Genomic DNA, 24,748 nt, shown 5'->3' on the forward strand with positions numbered 1-24,748 from the left:
ATTGCAAGACTGTCTCAAACGTCATTTTAGTTATTCTCCACGAAAAACCTTGAAAATCGTACTTAAATTGGTCATAATGATGTAAGAAGTTATTAGGAAATATTTCTCGCAAAACTTATGATCTCGTCCTAAGGTGAAGATGCATCGATATCAAACTTCGAATTTTCAAAAGCTTGTTTGTAGATTTGTATCTTGAGAACCTGACAACCTTTTGCGTTGAACATTTTATTGATTAGTCGCCACCAGCGAGTGACCAGTGTGTTACTGGTTGTCTGCTTCTCTAGTCTTGTGCTTTGGAAAATTCGAGGTTTGGCTTCTATGTATATGCACCCTTAAAACCATTGATAACCGAGTGTGTAGCTCGTTGTTATTAAGCAGATAAACGGACCAAAATAAAAACTGTCACCGCTGGGAGACAGAGAAGGATCTTCTCTTCATCGTAGCATTGTGAAATTAAGTGTAAATCCATTCGTTTGCTCAGTAATGACAAGCTATGGCTTTTAGGACGAGATCATAAATTATGCGAGATTTCTCTTGTTACTCGTAGATACAAAAGTGACTTATCCGCCTTTCAAACAACACAATTTCAGTTATTCGAATTAACTAGTAGAGGGCTTCACATGTGATAAACCTTGCTACAAGGCATGTAATAAACTTGCCCCATGGTGCTGAAAAATACGCTAATTTGGATGGTATTTGAGAAGTTTCAAATCTTATATTTTTTATGTTATTTTCTTAATGGCACAGTGCTTATGAAAACATCACAAACTAACATCATGAGGCTAAAATGGGTTTGGGATTTTTGTACTTGTTTGCTGGGCTATAACCCCATATTAACCCCTCTATCGGCAGCTTAATTTTTTTCAAAATATTCAAATCACGATAACTTTTTTGTTTCTCAATATTTTTGAAACAAAATTTCACAATTTCTCAAAAAACTCTCTTATTTTCAGAATCTGTATCGGTTTTGAGCATTGGTCATCTATATTCGGAGATATTCGAAAATTCCTTGGGGGACCGACGCATAGCCATAACTCTCGTAATTATCTCTGGCTACAGATTTTTTCTCATATTCGGTTATTCGCTTTTCAAAACTATACTTTGATGAAAGTCTAAGTGAAGAAATTAAACAAATCGGTGTAACTGTTTTTGAGCAATGAGCTTTTATGTTTTTGGTACCACTCTAGCCGTAAAGAGCTCTTGAAAACTTCTTAAAACATCATATTGAAATTTTATATGGGAAGTGTCGGTCCCCCAAGGAACACTGAAATATCTTTAAACCCAGTTGACCAATGGTCAATACCGACATAGATTCCAAAAGTAGAAGAGTTTTTTGAGAAGTTGTGAAAACATTGTGGAAAAATATAGAGAACCAAAAAAGTTATAGCGATTCAAATATATTTTTGTGCTGAAAAAATGAAGCTGCCGGTAGAGGGGTTAAGCTAAATAATAGCAAACAAACTCATGAATATCTCTTCTGCTATCTGTCGAATTGAATTTCTCTCCTCAGCAAATTTCTTTATTATGGTTTGGCTTTTACAATGGGATAATAAGTTTGTACTTACATTACAGTACAAGCGTGTTTGGAACATACCTCAAAATTTCTTCATAGTTATTTCCATATAAACCTACATTGTCTTTGGGCCACCTTAAATCACCACCTAGAAAGCTGCGAATTTCACAGAACACTATTTTTATAGTAAGGATGGTAAGGAACATATGGGAGATTGGATTCTCAAACATTTTTTAATTTTGAACCGCCCTAATGTAGGTACATAAACACATAGATAGGCAAATTCAAACATATGTGCAAGTCTCTCGAAATCAAACAAAAAAAAATACTCTGGACCCTTCGACCGATTATTTTGGTTTTAGCAGCAAATGGACGCGAGAAACCTAGACTTTATTGTGGAGAAGTTTCAGACTTACCTTTTTTTTTCAATAAACTTGTTCTACGAAACACACCGTGATGTAATTGACGGAAAAGCAACCTGAATTTTTTATAAATTACGTCAATTTTTTAAGGATGTTTGGTTCGATCTCACCCGCCGTGAATATTTTTCGCAATATACAAACACATTAATGAACGATTGGCAAAGCAAATTCTCAATTAATAAATGAGTGTCCAAAGCAGAGAACTTATCTTTGTCCCAATAGGGGTTACATTTTTAATTTTGAACCGCCCTAATGTACATAAACACATAGATAGGCAAATTCAAACATATGTGCAAGTCTCTCGAAATCAAACAAGAAAAAAATACTCTGGACCCCCCGATCGATTATTTTGGTTTTAGCAGCAAATCGACGCGAGAAACCTAGACTTTATTGTGGAGAAGTTTCAGACTTACCTATTTTTTGTAATAAACTTGTTCTACGAAACACACCGTGCAATAATTTCTTGTTAGTCTGGTAAAATTATTGTAGTCCTTTCTAATGTAAACAATAACATTCGGGTTTCACGAGTTTTTGACGGGTTTTGCGACTGAATTATTTTTTTACGGGTTGAGTTGATTGAGTGATTTTGCGTCAAAATCTCAAGCGTGAGATTTGCGAAGCAAATCTCTAATGAGTCTGCCCTCACGGGAGAGTGTATTGATTGACATTTGAGTGTGAGTCTATCAACACTGCTTCTGACGAACGATGCATCGTATTCAGTATAGGCCTTTTCGTGTGACAGGTCCGTGTATGCATTTGTTTACATCGGTGGAGGACCGGTGCTAACACGAGGCTGTCATTTCCATACAAGAACTGTCAAAGAGCTTCCCGATCAGCTGATTGGAAACGTCTTGTGAATAGGCCTATGGACAAAACAATCCACTATATGTATTCTGTGAAATGTTGAACAACGTGTATCACTTGTACGACTTTAACATAGCTCAGAAATCTTTTAGATTGGAATTCCACGGAATTGGAGTCTTGCCATGTTTTTTAAAATCGAAGACCAATAAACAAATAAATATTTAGTATTGCCATAGTGGTGGTTTTGAACATTGCATCAATCGTTTCATTCAATCTAAGACAAGATGTGTCAGGTCAAAGTACAAAAATGAAACCAATTGCCTATTGACTGTTTAACGAGAAACTTACGACGATCGACGAGCCACCATAATTTATATAACGGTGGGTATTAGAACTAAGTTGGAGGTGATGATTTCGCATTTTGGAGGTTAAAATCACCTCCAAACACTAGCGATTTTGCGGTGGGATGTTGATCACGAATCAAAAAAGACCACTTCTCATTGGTCGTTTTCACATCGTTGAGTTGGATTGCAACAGGGCACTTTGATGCTAAACTTGCCGTGTTGCTAGTTCATAAGATGGATTTTTTATTGAAAGTTTGGAAATTTTTCATGAAAGTTTTTGTTTCAAATCTATTTATATTTGATTTAATGTTTACCGCATGTGCTCTTACAATGCAAAAATAAATATAAAATACATAATTGAATCTCGCCGGTTTTGAATATAAACCTGATTTTTATATAAGCTAGCATCCTCTTATTGCATTGTATGAATGAAGCGGGCAAGAAACAACAAAATTATGAGTCTTGATATTTGAATATGTTCACAAGATTTGCCTTTAAAGGATACTGGTAGCACTGGCTTTTGTATCGTCAAGGTTATCGGCTGAAAAACAACGGGCAGTCTTAGCAGTCTTAGTTGAGCTGTCACGTCCTGTCCTAGGATTCAATTGCTCAGTTCAAAAATCAAAACCAGAGGAAGCCAAGTTACTAAAAAAAGTACACGGAGAAATCAGACTACCAAAAGAATAAGTTTTTTAAATTCAAATTTGGGTAAACTGCGTTTAATGCATAACAATGTTGTCAAAAACAGAGAGAGACGCACCGACCCATCGTTGAAGTTCATTGGAATAAGGCAAGTTTGAGTTCTTTCGAGCAGTCTTCCCAAACGAACAACGAACACGTTGGTTCAGGCGGTTTCGTACTCTTCTTGCACTTTGTTCTCGTATGCAAACCGAAACGCTCGAACCTGAACCTAAATCCAAACATGTGTAAAGTGAACTTCGCTTCTAACGCCGGTTCGAAAACCGGTCCATTTGTACCTCGGTTGCAACCGCGGTTCAAATTTTGGTGCAAACCTTCAATTGCATCCGAGGCTTACAACGATGACACAAACGGACAGACGGAAAACAGTTGATATCCACGCTTAGCAATTTCTACTTATCGTGTCTTGTAGTATGATATATTAAAATCCTTGTTTTTTCATAAAGTCACCGCTAAATGTTATTTAAAGTATTGATCTTAGTTGATTTGCTTAAATAAAACATTTATTCAAGCCTCAAGGATTTCGCGATTTGAATCAAGAAGTTCCATATATGATCGTATAAATTTAGCCGCGTGGATTTCAACCGTTCCCCGTTTGACTGCTTTGTGCCATTATTTGAACCTGAGTTTGAACCGAAGTACACATGTACCGGTTTTGGTTTGAAACACTGGTACAGAGACGAAGCGTGTTTGCGGTTCAACACAAGTTGCAAGGTCCAAACCAAAGTTGCACATCGGTTCTGTTCATGGGAAGACTGCTTTCGAGTTTACCTAAGATGTTTTAACCCACTACAGAGACTTCGAAAGCTAACGCTGGATAGATTTTTTTGCACTGAGTTGTTTTTTCGCTGTTGTCAAAGGAGAACACTACCTAACGATAGCTATATATCAGTTTATCCAAATTTGGGTTATCCCACGGAAGAGCGGGATTGCGCCAAAAGAAGTCAAAATTGGGTTGATTTGTGGCTCCGTGTAGGTGCATTTTCTGATGATTTTCTGATTTTGCGCTGATGAAGAGACGGAATAGAAGTTACCTGTGGCGGCATAAACAGGGGTGTTTCCATTTAATCAAAAAAATAGAACGATTACTCTTAGGAAGAAAATTCTAAGGAGAGGAACTGAAATTACCTGCGACAATATAAGCATAGGATATTCGTTGAATAATTCCAAATTAAACGGTTATCCGACGGAAGAAAATTAGCTTTTGAATGAGCATGATTATAATTTACCTGATGGGTATGATTATTGAGCAAGCGATCATTAACTGCAAAATGAGATTCTGCCTGGGGAATTACGGCTACAAAAAACTTTGCCGTTCATCTACCTGGTACGAGCCTCAACGATTTGTTTGCGAAAAGGGCCAGCACCGAAGTTAGATTTATGGTTGCCCCCGCAATTTGCGCATACAAACTATTTGGTATCTTCCTTCCCTGGACAGACCTCCTTAGCGTGAGAAGAATTTCCGCAAATCATGCATTTAGTATCCATGCGGCAATGTTAGGTTCCGTGATCCCACTTTTGGCATCGACGACACTGAGTAGGGTTCTGGGAATTTACTCCAGTTTTATGTAAATGTTCCCATGTCACACGGACATCGAACATAAGTTTTGCTTTTTCTAAAGCTTCAATATTATTTAGATCACTTTTATCAAAGTGCACTAAATAATATTCTTGAGAAACCCCTTTCCGAAGAACGCTAGATTAGGTTCTCTTTTTCATAATGATTCTTGGACTGTGGAAAATCCAAGTAAATCATTTATTCCATTTTTGATCTCTTCAGGTCACTTATAGTCACTTGAGAGACCTTTCAAGACGGCCTTGAACAAAAGTTCGGTTTTGTCGTCATAAGTAACAAAACATGTGCTTCTTCTCTTCATGATCTTTGAAAAGAAGTACGCGATCTTTAAGAGTTTCCGGCAAAACGCAGCAGTCTCCTTTTTTTTAGCGATTTGCAAGGAAACATTGATTCCCATTATGGAGTTCAAGATCTCCTGCCTAAATCCTCCAAATTCGTAACAACTGACAATGATTGACGGTACTCTTTGTTTCCTGACTTGAATCGAAGAGCCTGGGCTAGAGACTGCTTCCAGAACTTGGAATGGCAATAGTAGTAGGCTTGAATTTCACGAAACTCACGTTTCAGTCCTTACTACAGTAGTTCCATAACGCGTATCTCATCAAGTTGTTTATTTTGAGTGCATGTATAATGTTCTGGCACTAAACCGAATAGCGCCTTCCTTTTTTTTTACTAGTGCTGCCTTTCCTGTACCTACGTTAAACCTAATGACGGAAGTAGTGCGCTGTAAAGGGCATCGGATGTGCCATACAGCGCACTAGTAAACAAGCGGAAGGCGCTATTCGGTTTAGTGCCAGAACGATTATAAATTTTAGCACTGAGAAGTACTATTTTATTGCTTAAGTAGTTATAAAAACTCCCGAGAGCAGAAAGCATTTGTTTACGCATAGCACGAGGGTACGATACGAACTGACTTCCTAATCTTCAGAATCCTGAAATACAAGACGTCATAACTAATTTATGGGCTTCATAGAGTATGCAAAATTTACTAATCTAGCGCCATCTTGCAGCGAAATTATCAACTAATTATGCGTATTATAGTAGCGCTACTAGTAGGGGCCTTCTTCAGCCAAGTGGTTAGAGTCCGCGGCTACAAAGCAAAACCAAGCTGAAGGTGTCTGGGTTCGAATCCCGATCAGTCCAGGATCTTTTCGTAATTTAAATTTCCTTGACTTCCCTGGGCATAATGTATCATCGTACCTGCCACACGACATACGAATGTGAACATGGCAAACTTTGGCAAAGAAAGCTCTCAGTTAATGACTGTGGAAGTGCTCATAAGAACACTAAGCTGAGAAGCAGGCTTCTGTCCCAGTGAGGACGTTAATGCCAAGAAGAAGAAGTAGTGCTACTTTGAAAACATAGTACAGTGACCCCACGCAGTTGAATCACCCACAATTTATGAATCAGCTGATTTCAAAAGGCAAAATCATTATCAAACTTGTCACAAAATATCACAGAATTATTTTTACACATAGTTTCTTATCAGTAAAAATAATTCTGTGATGTTTTGTGACAAGTTTGATAATAATTTTGTCTTTTGAAGTCAGCTGATTCATAAATTGTGGGTGATTCAACTGCGTGGGATGACTGTAGTATGATTCTATATGGTGCTGTTGCTGAGATATATGTGCTTAAATTTCCGTAATGATTTTTACTGACAAAAAAGTTGCAAATCTCCAAAGTGCTCTGAGGTCTCATATTGTTCCCAGCCCAAAGACAAAGAGTTAATAGCATTAATTTATTCCATTTTTTTGTTCACAGATTGTGCTCCCTCTGCACTGGTAAGGTCCCCGGTGGCAAATGTACGCCTTCCGATCCGTATGCAGGCTTCGAAGGTGCTTTCCAGTGTTTGTTGGAAGCAGGAGACGTTGCGTTTCTAAAACACACCACAGTGAATGAAATGGTTGAAAGTGGTCTAGTACATGGAGTCACCGCAGATCAATTCGAACTGCTGTGCAAGGATGGCTCGAGGCAACCCGTTTCGGAATACCGGCAATGTCATTGGGGTTTGGCACAGTCTCATGCGATGGTCGTATCCTCGGCCAGGAGTACTGCTGAAAGGCGTCGCTACAAAAAGTTCTTCACTCAAGTAGTGAATTTATATTCATCAAAGACCAAGCGATCGAATAGCACTTTGAGTAGCCTGGATGATCGGTATCGTAACCAGAATGATCGTTACAATTCTAACAATCGATATGATGCTGGTCGTGCAGATGATCGCTTTAACCGTTTTACAACGACCACCACTGAACGGTACAGCTATGGTGGATTCAATGACGAACGCAGTTTCAACGAACAGAACGAAACACAATTTTACGAGAAGTTTGACTTGTTTGAATCGAGGAGATATGGCAAACAGCTAAATCTTATGTTCCAAGATACAGCACGCTACCTTGCACCGATCGAGGAGAATAATCAAAATTTCCAAAATTATTTGGGCAGCGGCTTGGACTACATTTACGGAGTGCGATCGTGCCCTGTTAGCCGGATGACACTGTGCGTTACTTCGGAAGCAGAGATGGAAAAGTGCATCAAGATGCGGGTAAGTGATACATTTTTGTACGTGTAGTAGGATATTTTTTTATTAGACATGCTTCAAGCCAAATTGAGCTAATTTTTAATGCACTATAATTATTTTTACGAGATTGAAAAATATGGTTAATACCGCTTCTTAAATTTGACGCGAGTGAGCTAGCATCGATCAATGCCTGATCATGCAACTGTTCTCACTTCTCAAATGTTTTTTAATTGATTCCGTTATTCCAGACTGCTTTGAAAGCCCAACTCATCAAACCGGAGATGCAATGCTTCAAAGCCCACTCGCACGTGGACTGCATGCGCCATGTGAACTCGGGCCAAGCCGACGTCATTGTGCTGGATGCCAGTGACGTCTACACCGGAGGGTTGAAGTACGACCTGTTGCCGTTCATGTCGGAAGTGTATGACCTCGGTCAGCCGGAATATTACGTCGTGGCCGTAGCGAAGGAAGACGATCCGGACACGGAATTGACGTATTTGAAGAACAAGTACACGTGCCATTCAGGTATAAATACTGCCGCCGGGTGGATCTATCCCATGGCCTATCTCATTTCGAACGGATGGATCCGCCCTTACGGATGTGACAGCATTCGAGCAGCTGCCGAATATTTCGCGAAATCGTGCGTCCCTGGCGCAATTAGCAACGAGTACAATTCCGGAGTGCCTTACGATAATCTATGTGATCTGTGTCATGGAAGCAGCTTCCGCTACTGCAGACGAGACGCATCTGAAGATTATTACGGCAACACTGGGGCGTTCCGTTGTTTGGTAGAAGGAGGAGGACACGTAGCATTTGTACGCCATACAACGGTTGTGGAAAATACGGGTGGTAAAAAGCGCGAATGGTGGGCCAGAAACACACTTCCCGACGACTTCGAATTGCTGTGTCCGGATGGTACACGAGCGGAAGTGAATGAGTACAAAAAGTGTAATCTAGGAAAAGTAAAAGCCAATGCCATAGTGACCAGAGGGGGCCACAGTTATAACGCAACCCAGTTGAATGCCTTCATCAATCTTTTCACCTATGCTCAACAGTTCTACGGACGAAGGGATGCTAATGAATTTAGGTAATTTGAAGAAACTTTTTGCAACATTTTCCTGCTCAGTAGTCTAATTTTCTTTTGCTTCAAAATTTCAGTTTTAGCTTGTTCTACTCGAATCCGCCCTACCATGATCTAATATTCTCGGATGCCACAAGAGAGCTGCGTCTCATTCCGGGCGATAGGCGCTGGTTTGATGCCTATCTGGGGGCAGACTTCATGAGAGCCAGACGTATCACCGACTGTCATGCAGGTGCGAGCTATTTGAAATTGAGTATTTTGAATGTGGCCTTGCTAATAATAGCACTAGTTTACAAAATAATACTGTAGATAGTTTAATATATTCGAAAGAAAAGTATCGAAACGACATTCCGTCCTTAGGATTAATAATGTACAAACGTGAATAACACCAACCGTCCTAGATTTGTTCATATTAGGTTACTAAACATTTTTTACACTACGCATGTTGCATTTTATTAGATCTTAGTGTGGAACACACTAACGCATTTTATCTAAATTGTTATCTGCAGCGCAAAACTGAATCTCCTGGAAGTTAGGAATGCAATGACAAAACATACTCGATTCCAGAGTGAGGATACATTTATAATAAAGTAAAACGAAATTTATTCTTGCTACGTAGTAATAAACATTAAATGATATTTTATAAAACATTCTTGTTGTATGTGAACGATGACATCTATGGGAACCACCCAAAATTTATCTTTATTCATGGATCATTAATTAACAACATAGCTTTTTGGGGGATGGATCACTCACTGATTCTGTGACAAATATGTTACGATGGGGAGAGAAGCGTCAAAAATTGGCTGCAAAATGTTTCATCACTTATGGGCGGTCTATGAGTAATTTTTCGGGGTGATGGAGAGGTTGGTCAAACAGTCTGAGTAGCGAGTTTGGGAGGTTTAGAAAGATATTCATGGATTACTAGGGTTTTCAATCAGCATTTCCTGGGAAATAATTTTCTGCTTCCCTGGATTCTTGTATTTCCCGGGAAGTTCTATTTCCATTGAATAACGTCCACATATATTCAAACAATAGCCATCGTACAATTTACTTTATATATTATATGGCATTGGTTAAAAACTAGATCTAAAAAGGATTAATTTTGATGCTGAAGATATGAAATAAAACAGTTATACTTTTTCGACGATAAGCATGCCCAAGAAAGATTGTATTCAAGAAATGATAAAGGATATCATCCATTTCAAGCTTAATTTTTATGGATTTTGTTCAATTTAGCAGTCATATTTTGAAAGTAAGCACCAGTAGACTCTTATTCCAGGACTTGAAAAGTTTGATTCAATATTAAAATCATTTGAACTCCACTCTTTTTATTACCTACGTGGACTTTTGCTTAATTTTCTAAACATTTTTGTTTTCAAGTTTAAGGCCGGTTTGCTACTGACAAGAAAAGGAATCGCCTATCTCGATGCGTGGAAAATTTCTCCCAAGAAATGGTCAAGAAAATCACTTTTTCTGATCGCAGTACGCAGTTGAGAAGAAATGTCACTTAAAAGGGGGCTCTCTGTAGGAAATTTCTTGACCCTTTCAGTCAAGGAATTTCTTTACTTTTCTTGAGCGAAACAGCATACTTAGCTTTAGCGTTGAAAACGAAGTCAACATACTATTTTTTGGAAACAAATAATACACTTAACTGCTGTACCTACTTGCAAAAAAATCCTTGAATGATCGTTACCCGGGTAGAGGAAAATAGCAAAAGAATAACAAAATTTACCGTTAAAATAGAATGTTTGAATAGCAAAATTTGTTCTTTGCTAGTTTGAGATAAGAGATAAAATAACAGAAATAATAACTGAGTTTGTATGGCATAAAAACTAAATCATAACATATTTTGCTATTGTAATAACAAAATAATAGCAAAAATATAGGCAACCGTAAATAACAAAATATGTTATTATGTTAATATTGATAACAAAATAATAACTAAATAAGCTATTCACGAGTAGATCAAAATAACGGTAATTTTAGTTCTTTGACTTTAAGAGGAAAATAACCATCATCGTTTTACAAATTTTCAAAACCAGTTTTTTTGCTCAAAATTGAAGCAATGATCATAAAAATCTATCAATGTATTACACTTGCTATCTGTAATGCATTGATAGATTTTTATGAGGATTTCTTTAGATATGAACGAAAAAACTGGTTTTCAATTTTTGATGATTGACGATGATTGAATGATGGAGTCTTGAGCCTTAATATCTAAATTTAGCATGATTAAAAAATGAACTTTTAGCTTTCCTGCTAAACAACTTTTGCTTTTTGAATCTTTAATGAATATCATACAAATAGTAAAATGAGCTTTAATGTCAAAACTTGATATTGGTTTGTTCTCATGAATTATTTAAATAAAGTTTTCAAATATCAAAATAATAACATATTTTACTATGATGGCGATGTTTGTTATTCTTTAGATATTTAATGTTTTTAGTATTTTTGCACAAATAGCAAATTTTACCATGGTAGTATATTTTGTTATTGATTATTTATTACATGACTTTCAAGAATAACATATCAATGACAAATTTTGCTATGATAGTATGTTTTGCTATTGATGAGATATTTAATGTCATATATTAATAACATAATAATGGTTAAACTAGATATGATTGCAACATTTTTATTCTTATTTTACCATTCACCCTCATTCTTGTTTACGGCGGATCCAACTTTCGATCGAATCCATTGCCCATTTGATTTTGCTGGCGTAAACGAGAATGCGACAGGATTTTCGATCGAAAGCGCATTCGTACGTAAACAAGAATAGGGGTGATTATTTTGTTATTCACCTCTACCCGGGTACTTAATACGGTTTCTGTTGATTTTGGGAATATTGATAGAAGAGAGATCCAACAAACTGTACAAATTTGGTTCTGTGGAAGGAACTTTGATACCAGCTGGTTGCAGCCGGCAGTCTTCAAGCTGGGCAGATAATGCGTTTATACGGATTGAAACTACAGCTTGAGCCTGCACGAGAACATTGCATTGCAATTTTGCACGAGAACATTGGTATTGAACTCTCGTGCAAGATTCTGCACCTGCTCATAAACGGCCTGTTCACTTTAAAATGCACATTGAATTGAAAAACATGAAAGAAAAACTACATCAGAACATCTAACTCCAATCATTACAAATATATGGAACTATAAATGTTTCTTAACGTCTTTGCAAAACTTCCGCATTGAAATATGTCGTTTGTCTGCCATGACGACAGTTTTCAGGTCGCGTTCAATTTTCAGTTCCAATGGGTTCAAATTTTTGAATTGCTCGTTTAGCCTACTAAACGCGTTCAAATGCAACACTGCCAGCAGGGCAAGTATTGCATTTTTAAGCTGGTAGGATGATATGAAACACTCGATTAGTCTTTCATATCATCCATTTGTAGTTGTACATACCTGAGATTTCTTCTCAAACTCGACACGTCAGCTTCCAAATATGTAGTAGCACCTCCACGTCGGTCGACGGTTTACAAGTCAGCACATTCATCATGGTTTACAGCTCCCATCCTGTTTCACTTTTCGAAAGAATCAATTACGATCCACAATGAATTCTTTCATTTTCTACCGGTTATTTTTCCTATAAATATTGTAAAAGACCAATGATTGCAAATTATTGCGTTACTTTTTCTGGTAAAAATAAGATGTACTATAGCGACCGAACCGAGAAAGGCACATAGATTTAATTTACGCAAGAGATCTAGGAAGTAGCTAATACACAGCAAAAAGTTTTTATTTTGAGCACAGATGAAATATATAAAATTTTAAAAACGTTCGGGGTGGATCTAGACAGTTTATCCAGCCCTGTAGAATGGATCTGAAAAATAAGAAGAAAATTTTAGTTAAATGTCGACTCTAACTTCTATTTATTTTGGATTTTAGTATTTAATAATTTCGTTAAGTAAAGATTCATGGAATTACAGAAAATTTTTAAGAGTTGACTTGACATCGGTATCATAATGAGACGGACATCGTATTCAGCTATACAGACTGCAACTTAACACTAGACAACGGACAAGCATGCTTCAATGGCACAGTTTCATTCCTCACGAGTAGTTTCGAAGGCTGAAACGAGAACCGCACCCGCACCTACACCCGATTACGAAACTAACCGCACAGCTACGAAGATCACATTCACTATTTTCTGGTTATAGAACAGATTCCATATAAAACGGCTTTGATTCTAAACGGTTTAATTTTCACATTTGTCAAAAGATTTTTGGTTAAAGACATTCCTCCAAAAATTTGATCAGAAACAAACCGCAAATCATGCATTTAGCATCCATGCGGCAATGTTTTGTACCATGACCTCACTTTTGGCACCGACGGCACTGAGTGGAGTTCTGAAAATGTCCTCAAGGTTTCTGGAATTGTTCCCGTGTCACACGCACATCGAACATAAGTCTTGCTTTTTCTAAGACTTTAATATTGTTGAGATCGCTTTTGTTAACGCTCAACGCTCCGTCATCGTAATCATCGTCATCATTGAAACTTCAAAAGCAGTTTTTCTGTTCAAAACTGAAAATTATTCGTCGAAAATGTGTTCACCGTGTTGTGGTTGGAGAATTGAATACAGTGAACACTTTTTCCTGTAAATTTTCTTGACTTTGAACGAAAAAACTACTTTTGAAAATTCCAAAATTGATGACGGATCCTGCCCCCTTAGCCGAGTGGCAACAAAGCAAAGCCAGGTGTCTGGGTTCGATTTTCGATCTGTCCAGGATCTTTTCGTAATGGAAATTTCCTTGACTTTTCTGTGACATAAATGGGTTTATTCTACGACTGGCGTGAGGTGACAATTGTCGGTGTCGTATAGCGAGGTGACAATTCTCGAATCGAATGAAGTGACTCGCCGTGCAAATCAAATGAAGAGTCACTTCACTCGAGTCGAGAATTGTCACCTCGCTATACGAGACCGACAATTGTCACCTCACGCCAGTCGTAGAATAAACCCGAAAGTATCATCGTATCTGCCACACGATATTTTGTTAAAGTGAACTAAATAATATTCTTGAGAAAGCCCTTTCCGAAGAATGCCAGATTGGGTTCTCTTTTTCATAATGATTACTTGGACTAGGGAAAATCCAAGTAAATATTTATTCCATTTTTGATTTCTTCACTAGAGAGACCTTTCAAGACGTCTTTGAACAAACGTTCAGTTTTGTCTCCATAAGTAAAAAAAAACTTGTGCTTCTTCTCTTCAAGATGTTAGGAAAGAAGTTCGCGATCTTTAAGAGATTCCGAAAAAAACGCGACAGTCTCTTTTCTTTGCGATTTGGAGGAGAACCTTGATTCCCCTAATGGGGTTCAAGATCTCCTGCCTAAATCCCCCAAATTCGGAACAACTGATCACGATAGGCAGCACTTTTTGTTTCCTCACTTGAATCAAAGAGCCTGGACTAGAGGCTACTTCGATTAGGTGTTCGGAAAATTTGTCTAAAGCATTGAACTGATTGCTCATTCCGATGCAGTTATCAACATTAAAGCTAAGTATGCTGTTTCGCTCAAGAAAAGTAAAGAAATTCCTTGACTGAAAGGGTCAAGAAATTTCCTACAGAGAGCCCCTTTGAAGTGACATTTCTTCTCAACTGCGTACTGCGATCAGAAAAAAAGTGATTTTCTTGACCATTTCTTGGGAGAAATTTTCCACGCATCGAGATAGGCGATTCCTTTTCTTGTCAGTAGCAAACCGGCCTTAAAGCCTGATTCGCTGCTGACAAGTAATTTCTCGGCCTATCTTGATGCATGGGAAATTTCTGCAAGGAATCGATCAAGAATGCGTTTTTTTTTTCTGATCGCAGTACGCAGTTGAAAAGAACTGTCAGTTCAAATGGGAGTCGCTGTAGAAAATTTCTGCAAGGAATCGGCGAGAAATTTCTTTAGCGATTCCTTTTCAGTAGCAAATCAGGCTTAACCATTTCACCCTTGGAAGAGAGCGCGCATTCCGTAAAAACGTTCTTTTTTCCATTTTTGCCACGTTTAGTGACCAAATCACACTCACTGGAAGCAAGTTGTGAATTCAGAGATTCACCCTTCCTTTTGTCCGTAGTTGCATATATGTTTAGTGAATAAACGAAAAAAGAAAAGACCTTCAGAGGGTTTTTCCCAAGACGGTGTCCAAGAAGGGTTGCCACCGCTAGCTTTCACTAACAGGTCCAACAACAATCGAAGGAACGGGTCGAAACAAGGATCGGAAAGGGATCAATAGTAGAAACATAGTACAGTGACCCCACGCAGTTGAATCACCAACAATTTATGAATCAGCTGATTTCAAAAGACAAAATTATTGTCAAACTTGTCACAAAACATCACAGAATTACTTTTACACTTAGTTTCTTATCAGTAAAAATAATTCTGTGATGTTTTGTGACAAGTTTGATAATAATTTTGTCTTTTGGAGTCTGCTGATTCATAAATTGTGGGTGATTCAACTGCGTGGGGTCACTGTAGTGAAAAGTGCTATTTTGTAGCATTGAAAAGTACCATTTTTAGCACTGAAAAGTAATGTGTTTTTGTAGCACTGAGAAGTAGAGATGTACAGAATAGCACTATTCGGCCTTCGGCCGAATACCGTTTAGATGAAATTTTATTATTCGGCCGAATAGAGTCTCAATATTCGGCTAATTCCATTGATATATTAAGTCTAGGTTATCTTTCTAAATTTAATTAAGCCTGGATTAACTTTCATTTGTTCCAATCAGGCAGTGGGCCTGTGAAATAGAGAATGTGTCGTCTCTTTGCATTAATCGAGCCTCTTTATTTTTCTCTTGTTTCGGTCTCTCACTACGCGCCTCTTAATGTCACTCCATGTTCTCTCATTTTCGCGCATCGGTCCGACTGGTTAGTGTGCTTTTCCTGTTGTCTTAAAAAGCGACGCAAAATGATAAAATGGCCGGAAACAAACGTTCATCGATTTGACAGTTTTTTGTGGAAATCGACAACGGCCGTCGAGCAAAATGTGTTGATTGCAATGCCAGATTTCGCGAGGTGGTTCTGGAAAAGCGGCTACGAATTCAAATATGATTAATCACCTGTAGAAACATTCGGCTTCGCATCGTGTTTACCGGGAGAAAGAAGCTGAGCCCAAAGTTTCGAAATCGGCGACGGATTCATCTCAGCCTACAATCCAGGAGTGCTTTGCTGACAACCAAATGTGGGATTCGAATTCGTTCAAAGCAAAAGAAGTAACCAATTATATTGCGCAAATGATAATGTTGGATCACCAACCAGTGCCAGTGTCCATGGATGAAGATACGGGATTCCTTCGCTTAATGGCAAAGCTGCAGCCGAAATTTAAGGTTTGTTATTTATGTTTTCTTCATTTGAATTAGGTGTTACTTTGAACATTTTACGTTTTTATTATGTAGGTTCCCAGCTGAAAACACTTCTCATCAACTGTACTACCATAAATGTATGAAAGGTGCAAAAGGATGATCAAGAGCACTCTACCTCAAGACGGTGTATACAATTCATACACGACTAACATCAAATTTTGGTCTTCCACAAACAATAAATCTATGACTAGCTTCTGAAGGTTAATAATCGCCCATTGGTTCGATGAAGCAGGAAGCAACTGGAACACGCAATCTTGAACACTAACGAATTCTCTTGATCGCACACCGGAGAGAGAATCGGCCTCAAAATATATGAGATGCTAGGCAACTGGACCTTCTCTACTACCGAAGTGCATCTCGTCTTACGCGACAATGCGGCTGTTGGAGATGGCCCATAGTTGTAAATAGTTTATTTTTATTCAATGAATTCATCATATCCAAATTACTCCGACAATGCTCTCCTCTCGCCTTAAGCACGAATGCACAGAGAGTGAAAGATCTATATTTACTGACCGAACATTAGGTAGCCGATGGTCACTCAGCAACGCTGTAGGCTGGAGAAGGAACAGCAAAATTGTAAATAGAACTTAGGGTGATGTGCTAGTATCCATCGTATTAAGCATTGATCAGTGAAAACTGCAATTTGCCCAGTATTGCAGTGAATGATGCTGATACAAACCGATGCCAAACAATTCTTTCTCAAAACGGCTTTAGCATTGTACAATAACATTTTGATAAATCTTGATCTCTTTTTGGAAATAATACAAAGAAAATGCATCTTACTGTATTCTCAGTCCGTCGTATCGTTTTCAACTCCGTCGCAATCAGTTTCCAGATTCGTCTGACAACTTACGGCTCACTGTGTGTATTGAATGGTTAAAACACAACATATCAACGCTATAATAAAATGTTTTACTAGAATATAAAGATCTACTGGCATCTCCCTCCATTCCTTCAGCATGATGGAATATACTAATTTCCTTTAAAATTAATTGTTCGTTATCAAAACTCAGCCCAAACATATGAACACAATCCCTTTTGACCGTACAATTATGGCATTTGCTCACAGTACAGCGAAAACAACACAATCAAAGAAACCGTATTTTTACATCGAGCGTCGCGCACACATTGATGCGCACAAGCTTTTTTTTTCTCAGTACGACAGATTAAACTTTGTTTACATTCTCAATTATACGCGGCGGTTGAGGAAATTTCGTAAAATTTGGTGATTTATTGAAGTTTTACGGCGTGTGATTGAAATGAAACCCTTCAGTGAAGAAGTACGAAGGTTTTCCATAGTGAAAATAAGTGCCCGGCGAAGTAAGTCACCCACGGGGGCGGGAAGAAACTTGTGTTGGAAAGTGGCGTGGCTCAGTCGATAGCTAAGCATTTCTCTCAAATCGGTTCGTCCATGCGATTTCGGTGAAAAAGTGCAAAGTGGATAATTGAACTGAAGTTATTTACCGAAATACAGTAGTTTTATTGCATTTTTGGTGTACAAGTGTACAAACCATAACAGCTTTCACAAAATTACACTTGGATAATGAATCTATGTTGAAGGTAAGTTTGAATATCCGCCGTAGTGGAACATTTAAAGTTTGATACGATGAATAATAGCGCTTACGACGAAGAAGAACAAAACCCTAGTAGAAGAATACACGTTGAACTAGACACTACGTTCAGCTTTCGTCTCTTTGGTCGAGTGCGGTGATCATTTCAGTGCAGAAAAAAACGGCAAAGTCTCCCGTAAAAAGGGACTTAGAAAAAGTCTGTGGTTCGTTCACTTGTATCGCGAGTTAGTTCTTCTTGGTGCTAGTCCAGGACTAGCGAAGCAAGTCCTTCGAGACTCGGCAAGGCGAGTATCGCTAACATTTGGTCCTTCGAGCCGGATCGAAGGCAATTCAGACCGAGAAATGATTCCGCTCGGTAAAGTGAAAAAGTAATCAGACCAAACGCCCGCGTTAGTCATCGGTGGTGGCTGCCATTCAATCTGGCAATCTCTATTGCTTTGTGCGAACAAACAGTGCGAGTGCGCTGGGAGGTTGTACCAAGCATAGCATAGCATAGCATAGACTGACTGTACATGTCTATGGTTGCTACTCCGTGATTGATCGGAACTGGTAAGAATTGCACTACGATCCAAATGAATAAGGGATGGGTTTCCGCTTACTCTCGAAGTGCAATTTAAGCAGATCTAATATTATTGATCAATAACGGCGCTGACCAAGTCCTTACAGTCAGTTGGGATGGGGAAGGAATGTTAGGGTGTAATGATTGTTGCTTCTAGAGACCGAGAATACCTCTGTATCTCCACAATCACCACGGGAAGGATGTTTATTAGTGAGGGAGGAAAAGATCTGGGAGTCACCTCTGGTCGATGATGCGATCCATGGACAAGGGGGAAATATACGACTTATATTTAAAGCTAGTTTTGTATTTTTGTCTCGAGAAGTTTTTGGTAAAAGCTTTAAAAAATACGTCAACATCTATAATGTCGAACAATTCAAAAGATGTTTTTATTAATGACGAAAACTGAAAATTACATGTATATATTTTAAATTATATGAAACAGGATTAATGCCGACACTTGTAGTGACGAACTATACATAGTTTGTTTGAAAATTACATATGAGTATTACTGTGCATTTTGTCTCGATATGGTCGAAGTTTTAAAAAATACGTCAACATTCACAATGTCGAGCAATTCAAAAGATAATTTTCAATAATGTCAAAAAGAGAAAAATATATGTATATTGAAATTGTATAAGAAAAAAGCATAATGCCGACACTTATAGTGACGAACCATACAAAGTTTGTTTTAATATTACTTAAAAGTTACGCTTTCAAGAAAAAATGTGTTATCACAAGCATGAAACGAACTCACTAGTTGATAATCCATCTTCGACTGAACACAAAACTGACACTGACAGCAAAACTTCTTGGCGTCCCGAAAACAAACCGTCTTGCTTGTGCCTTCCCAAATACCTAACCAGCAAGACGCTCCAAAACAGAAAAAAAAAATCTTCGGCGACGAAACCACGCGCGATACCGTGAGCATAACCTATCTGACGACACAAAATCGAACCGTCCTGCTTGGGCTTCACGAAGAACTACCCGAGTGCGCTGGGAGGTTGTACCAAGGCAGATAAACCTCGTGGGTGTTTGGAAACAGCAATCGATTTCCATCAGTGCATTTTCGGTGACTGTTTCGTGCATGCACTGAGAACAGCGTTGCGGTTGAAAATACTATATCAGAGGGTTAAATTAAATACACAACGCCACTTGATTTGTGCAGACTAAATTCGCATTTATTTAGAATATTTTGTGCATTCAATTTTACCATGGCACCATTTGTATAGTAAAAATTACTATATCATGGTTAAAAACTTGCAGCAGACCAGAATCGAACCGAGGATCTGGCGATTGCCAAGCGCGAACGCTAGCCGCTCGGCTATCGACGCGGTTGGATTGAGAGGGAACAAGACGCAAACAAAAAGCGTTCATGATAGCTCAATCGTGGTTGGAATTGTAAATTTAAAAACACGTTCATGGTTCTCATTACTGCAACGCTTGTTTCAGTGTGGTGATAGTACCAAAACGGGTACCTACTATTAGGGCTCAAACGCAATGATAGCGGAACGGCAACGGAAAGCGGAATCGGTTCGCCAGCATGAATCACACCATCTCGACTGAGCTGTCAACGAATGAAAGTGAATTAACACTGAGTCGATAAGCATGTTATAGTTCATACTGGCGAACCGGTTCCGCATTCCGTTGCCGTTCCGCCATCATTGCGTTTGGGCCTTTAGGCAGCCGTGGGAGATAATTAATTATCGCAAGCGATTTTGCGACGGTACACTCAAAATAATCCAAACGTCATTGCTACGTGAAAAATCACGTAGATCGTTTGAAATTCATTTTGTCTCGACCTCACCTGGCTAAGGTAATATTTACCTTACCATTATTTAACACCAAGTGATGACCCAGTAATGCTTACCATGGCTAACCTATCATAGCTACATGAAATTCACATCGGCACTTGAATTCATTTTGACATTTCGCATTCATTCGGTGTTGTGTTCAAAAGCGAAGTGGATGTCCAGTTTTTTTTTTGTAAAACCTCGAGGAGCTCGTTTTCAAGGTAAAAATAGTTTGGATTTCTGAGGTTTCTATATTAATTTGTGTTTTATATCTGATGTTACATCATTACAGCGTATGCAGTAAACTGGAACACGGAACACTGTTGAAGGCGAATTAAACATACTGCGATTGAAACTATTATAAAATGGCCAACAAATTTAAGCAGTAATTTGACATATTTATACCGTCAGTTGTTAATTCATAGGCTTTAAGTGTTAGCGGGGTACTTAAACAAGAGCGAATACTTGTGCACTGTCGGTGAATTGATAAATGTGTAATTGGTTATTTGAATAAAAATGCACGTGTAGCGATTGAATAGAATAAATATTTAAATTCCATTTAATTTTCTTAATGTCAAATTGGAAAACAAGAAGCTTCCAGAAACCAGTACCAGGGTAGTTTACATTAAATTATATTGATAACTTCCATTGGAAAATCCTCTCGGATCTATCAAACCGCTAAGTAAAACATACGGGATATTCCACGTAGGTCTGACGTGTAACGCCGGTGGAACAGACGAAGTTCAATAGTTCATGCGTTCATTCTGTGTTACCAATGATCCACGTAAGTGCTACGTGAAAAGTGCGATGGAAAAAAACTACGTATGTTTTCACGTAGCAATGACGTGTGGATTCCCAAGTAACCAGTAAGCACGATAATGCGGCACGGTAACAACATTATATGCGCATATAGGATAATCATTTGATGCATGTCAGTTTTATATACGCATATAATGCTATTATAATGCCAGAAAAGGCGAAATAGCGTGCCATTATAGTGCCAACATATGACCGTGCTTCTCGGCACCACTAATGCTGATATAAGACCACGTGAGAAAAGTCAGTTGTTTTCGCCAGGTTTTTAGGGCGAATATTTGGTGCTTTCGCGTACGCAGCCAGAGAGCTTTCGCGTATGCGGCAAAGCAACTGGTACACTAGGTAAATAAATGAATGAATGAAAACGGAAACCTCTAATAGTATGCAAAACATGTAATAAAATGATACAGATAGTACTTCTTTGTATTAGACATATTCGTTTTGGTAGTTTTCATCCTTTAGAGGACTTGCAATTGCCTCATTTAGTCCTCGTTTTATGATGATGAAATTCCTCATTTTGCGTCTCGAACCTGCGACACCCGTATTGTTGAGATGTTGTCCTGCTCCTTTGCTCCTACGGCCACATAAGATGAATAGTATTGGAAAGAAAAGTGACCAATTTAAACCATCACTTTTCCCCGTCATAAAACCTGCAATTGTAGTAGTGAGAAGATTTATGTTTGACTCCCTCTTACCACTATATGCAAACACAAAGCACGTGGTATATCTGTCAAAACACTGGATGGCATTTAAACATGCCCTGTATTCGAATGTAAAGCCAATATAGTGCTTATTTAATGCCTTTATGCATCAGGCTTAGAAGCATTAATGATGCTGTAATAGGGTTTCTATGCAGCGGAAGTGCTGTTATAAGGTGTATAAGCATTTGTGGTGTTATTATAATGCATGTACGCATCTATGATGCTGATTAAGGGCTTATTATTAGGGCTTATGGTTACTTGGGTTATTTTGAGTGTACATTGGGTGACCGATGGTTACTATCGGTTCTAGTGCTTCGATCGCGGGTGTGTAAAAGCAAACTTTCGAAGCATTTTCTGCCATCTGCAAACGTTTCGCGTGTTGTGGGAAGAATAATTTTGCGCTTGAGAGTGCACTAAGGCGAGTGTTACTCCATTGTAGTAAAGAAGATCGGACATTGGGAAGGTTTTTTGCGTTCGATTGAAACTATCGTTTCCTTTCGTTTCGTTTGCGATGCCTGTCGAAGAGGAGAAGCAGCTGGCACTGAGCAAGCATCAACGCAAATGCTTGATCAAAATGCTGGATGCGCTGGAGCGGTTTATCCGTGATTACGATCATGATAGCGACAGTTTGTGAAGGACGACCCAGAAGCGCTGGATGTACACATTGATGAACCTTTGGTGTTCGAGCAACGTTACTACAAGGCACGTTTCGTCGTTCGTTGCTTTGGTCGATCGATGACATTGAGTCCAAATTCCACAAAGTGTTGAGCAAAATAGCCAACTTTATCTCCGGCGCGTTTTTAGTGTCTGTCCGTAATACAGAAAACCGGCAAAGTCCGGTTGGAAATTATTCCGCGTATTAGTGTTACTCGGTGCTAGTCCAGGACTAGCGAAGCAAGTCCTTGGAGACTCGGTAAGGCGAGTATCGCCAACAGCGGCCAATATGGTGAAAGAATTGGATGACACCGAGTTAGCGAACGTTGGCTGCTTCCTGCATTCTCTCCAGCTCGTAATTCGCGACGGTATGGACTGTCAGAAGGTTGTTAAAGACGCTATTGCAAAATCACGCAATATTGTAACGCACTTTAGCCACTCATTACCACTCATCATGCCACGTTGGCATGTTCCAAATTAGCAGAAGTATTAGTAGTATTAGGGGAAATATGAATTACCCAAACGAAAAACTATTACAGGACGTACCCTTCTTCTTCTTGGCATTTACGTCCCCACTAACAGAGCTGGCTTCTCACTCGGCTAAGGAAGGCCCCACAGGACGTACCTACCCGTTGGAATTCCACATTTTACAAGATAAGGCGCATGCATGACCAAAGGCTAGCTATGTAGCTATGTAGTATGTTACGTAGGAGAAGTTTGTACGGTAAAAAAATTGACGGGGTATGAGTGGAACATAACCGGTCGTCTTCTCGAGCTTTTGAAACCATTCGAAGAAATAACAAGAATCGTCAGCTCAGAGGATTCATGCATTTCGGAAATATTCCGTATTTCGCAACTCTTAAGCTTTACCTGGAGAAGCCAAACAGCGAACATAAGGGGATCGAACTCACAAAACAAACAATGCTGAAGATTTTTTTTTTCTATCTTTATTAACGAGATTTTTAGCCCTGGGCTTGTTCATCTCGGGACCAACGGCTTTACTTCCCTTCCGAAGGAATTCGTCACTGAAATTTTTGGTGACTATCTCGGGGATGGGAATCGATCCCAGATCCTCGGCGTAAGAGAACACTCGGGGCAAAAAAAAAGAGTAAAGTGGGGCAAAAGTTCGAGCGCGACAAGAGTTTCTTTTTCAGGGTGTCGACTCAATTTTGAAAATAAAATTCCCTGACTTTCCCTGACCTTCCAGTCATTTTCCAGAAAAGTTCCAGACCACCGAGTTGGTTAATTTGAACCGAAATACGATTTCTACAAGATACATATTCGACGATTTTTATGATGTTTATGTTATAGGTCGTATGAATAAACTGATCAAAAGATTTTACTTTATTGGGATATATGTACTTGCCAGATGACATTCTTGACCGCTTATTCAAGTTGATGTGATAAAACTGGACAATTGGCTTGTTCAGGGGTATCAATTTTCTTACATATTCCGAATCTACGCTAAAAATTGAACTAGAATCCAAAGTTTCAATTTTCAATTTTCCGTTACCTGGAACTATTTTTAAAACACGTTTGAAATTAGTATGGAAATCACTTTTGAATTATCCCTCGGCAAATTTTACTTCGGGACGAACTGTCATTGTGTAAATTGAAACGTCATTGAGTCAACGGATTGAAATTTTTGTTAATCATTTATAATATCAACATTGAGTTATTGGAATGCAATAAAATCGTGTTATACTTAGAATGATGTGCTCTTTCGATCAAGCTGCAACAAACTGTGAATTTTTCTTCACTAAACAACCCAATTGAGAATCTATTTACTTTTCAAACTTGAAGATCCGTATGAAAAAGATGTTCTCAGCTAGTGAACTACCTCAGACCTAATTTAAAATTTTAGGCATGAATGAAAATTTTGGACTTTATACCATACTTTTTTAGTGGAAGAAAGCTATCCTAAAATTTGGCTATTTCTTTTTCTAGGCAAAATTCTAGCCATTGTCATAGAACTTTCTTGGAGAATTGCTTCAAGGAATTCCACATTGATTGCTCAGAAATTCTTCTTGAAAGTCTTAAGATATTTTTCCAGATATTCCTTCAATACTTCTCACTGAACTCTTGAAAGATTTCCTCCAGAAGCTCCTCATCCCCAAGATTCTCTAAAAATTGTTAGAGAATTTCTTTCAGTTTCAAATATTTCTAAAAATAGCATTTGGAATTCCTAGAATTATTTCAGGAATACTTATAAAAATATTTTTCAATATGACACAGATTTTTTTCAAATTGTTTTCATTTTTTTTTGTCTTAGAATGTCTTTGATAATGTTTCACGATGATTCATTACAGGTATTTTTTTAGGTAATATTTTAGGATTACGATATGAATT

General features: G+C 38.4%; 2 protein-coding genes across 3 annotated transcripts in view; one reads left to right on the forward strand and one right to left on the reverse strand.

The window, feature by feature from the left end:
- The window catches only part of LOC5575625 (melanotransferrin), a 48,098-nt gene extending 38,490 nt beyond the window's left edge, over positions 1–9,608 (forward strand). Inside the window, exons 4-7 of one of the 2 annotated variants that reach the window (XM_021844018.1) lie at positions 7,123–7,903; positions 8,128–8,966; positions 9,038–9,192; positions 9,470–9,608. In XM_021844018.1, coding sequence (XP_021699710.1) covers positions 7,123–7,903; positions 8,128–8,966; positions 9,038–9,192; positions 9,470–9,480 — 1,786 coding nt within the window. In that variant the 3' untranslated portion in view covers positions 9,481–9,608. Of the gene's footprint in view, positions 1–7,122; positions 7,904–8,127; positions 8,967–9,037 lie in introns of both variants that reach the window. The other variant, XM_021844017.1, reaches the window with a different exon arrangement.
- A 3,067-nt stretch (positions 9,609–12,675) lies between these two features.
- The window catches only part of LOC5573556 (TRPL translocation defect protein 14), a 93,782-nt gene continuing 81,709 nt past the window's right edge, over positions 12,676–24,748 (reverse strand). Inside the window, exon 11 of the mRNA XM_021844021.1 lies at positions 12,676–12,791. Within this exon, the coding sequence (XP_021699713.1) occupies positions 12,769–12,791 (23 nt within the window). The 3' untranslated portion in view covers positions 12,676–12,768. The remainder of the gene's footprint in view (positions 12,792–24,748) is intronic.

This window comes from Aedes aegypti, chromosome 2, assembly GCF_002204515.2.
Source record: "Aedes aegypti strain LVP_AGWG chromosome 2, AaegL5.0 Primary Assembly, whole genome shotgun sequence".
Taxonomy (NCBI): Eukaryota; Metazoa; Arthropoda; class Insecta; order Diptera; family Culicidae; genus Aedes; species Aedes aegypti.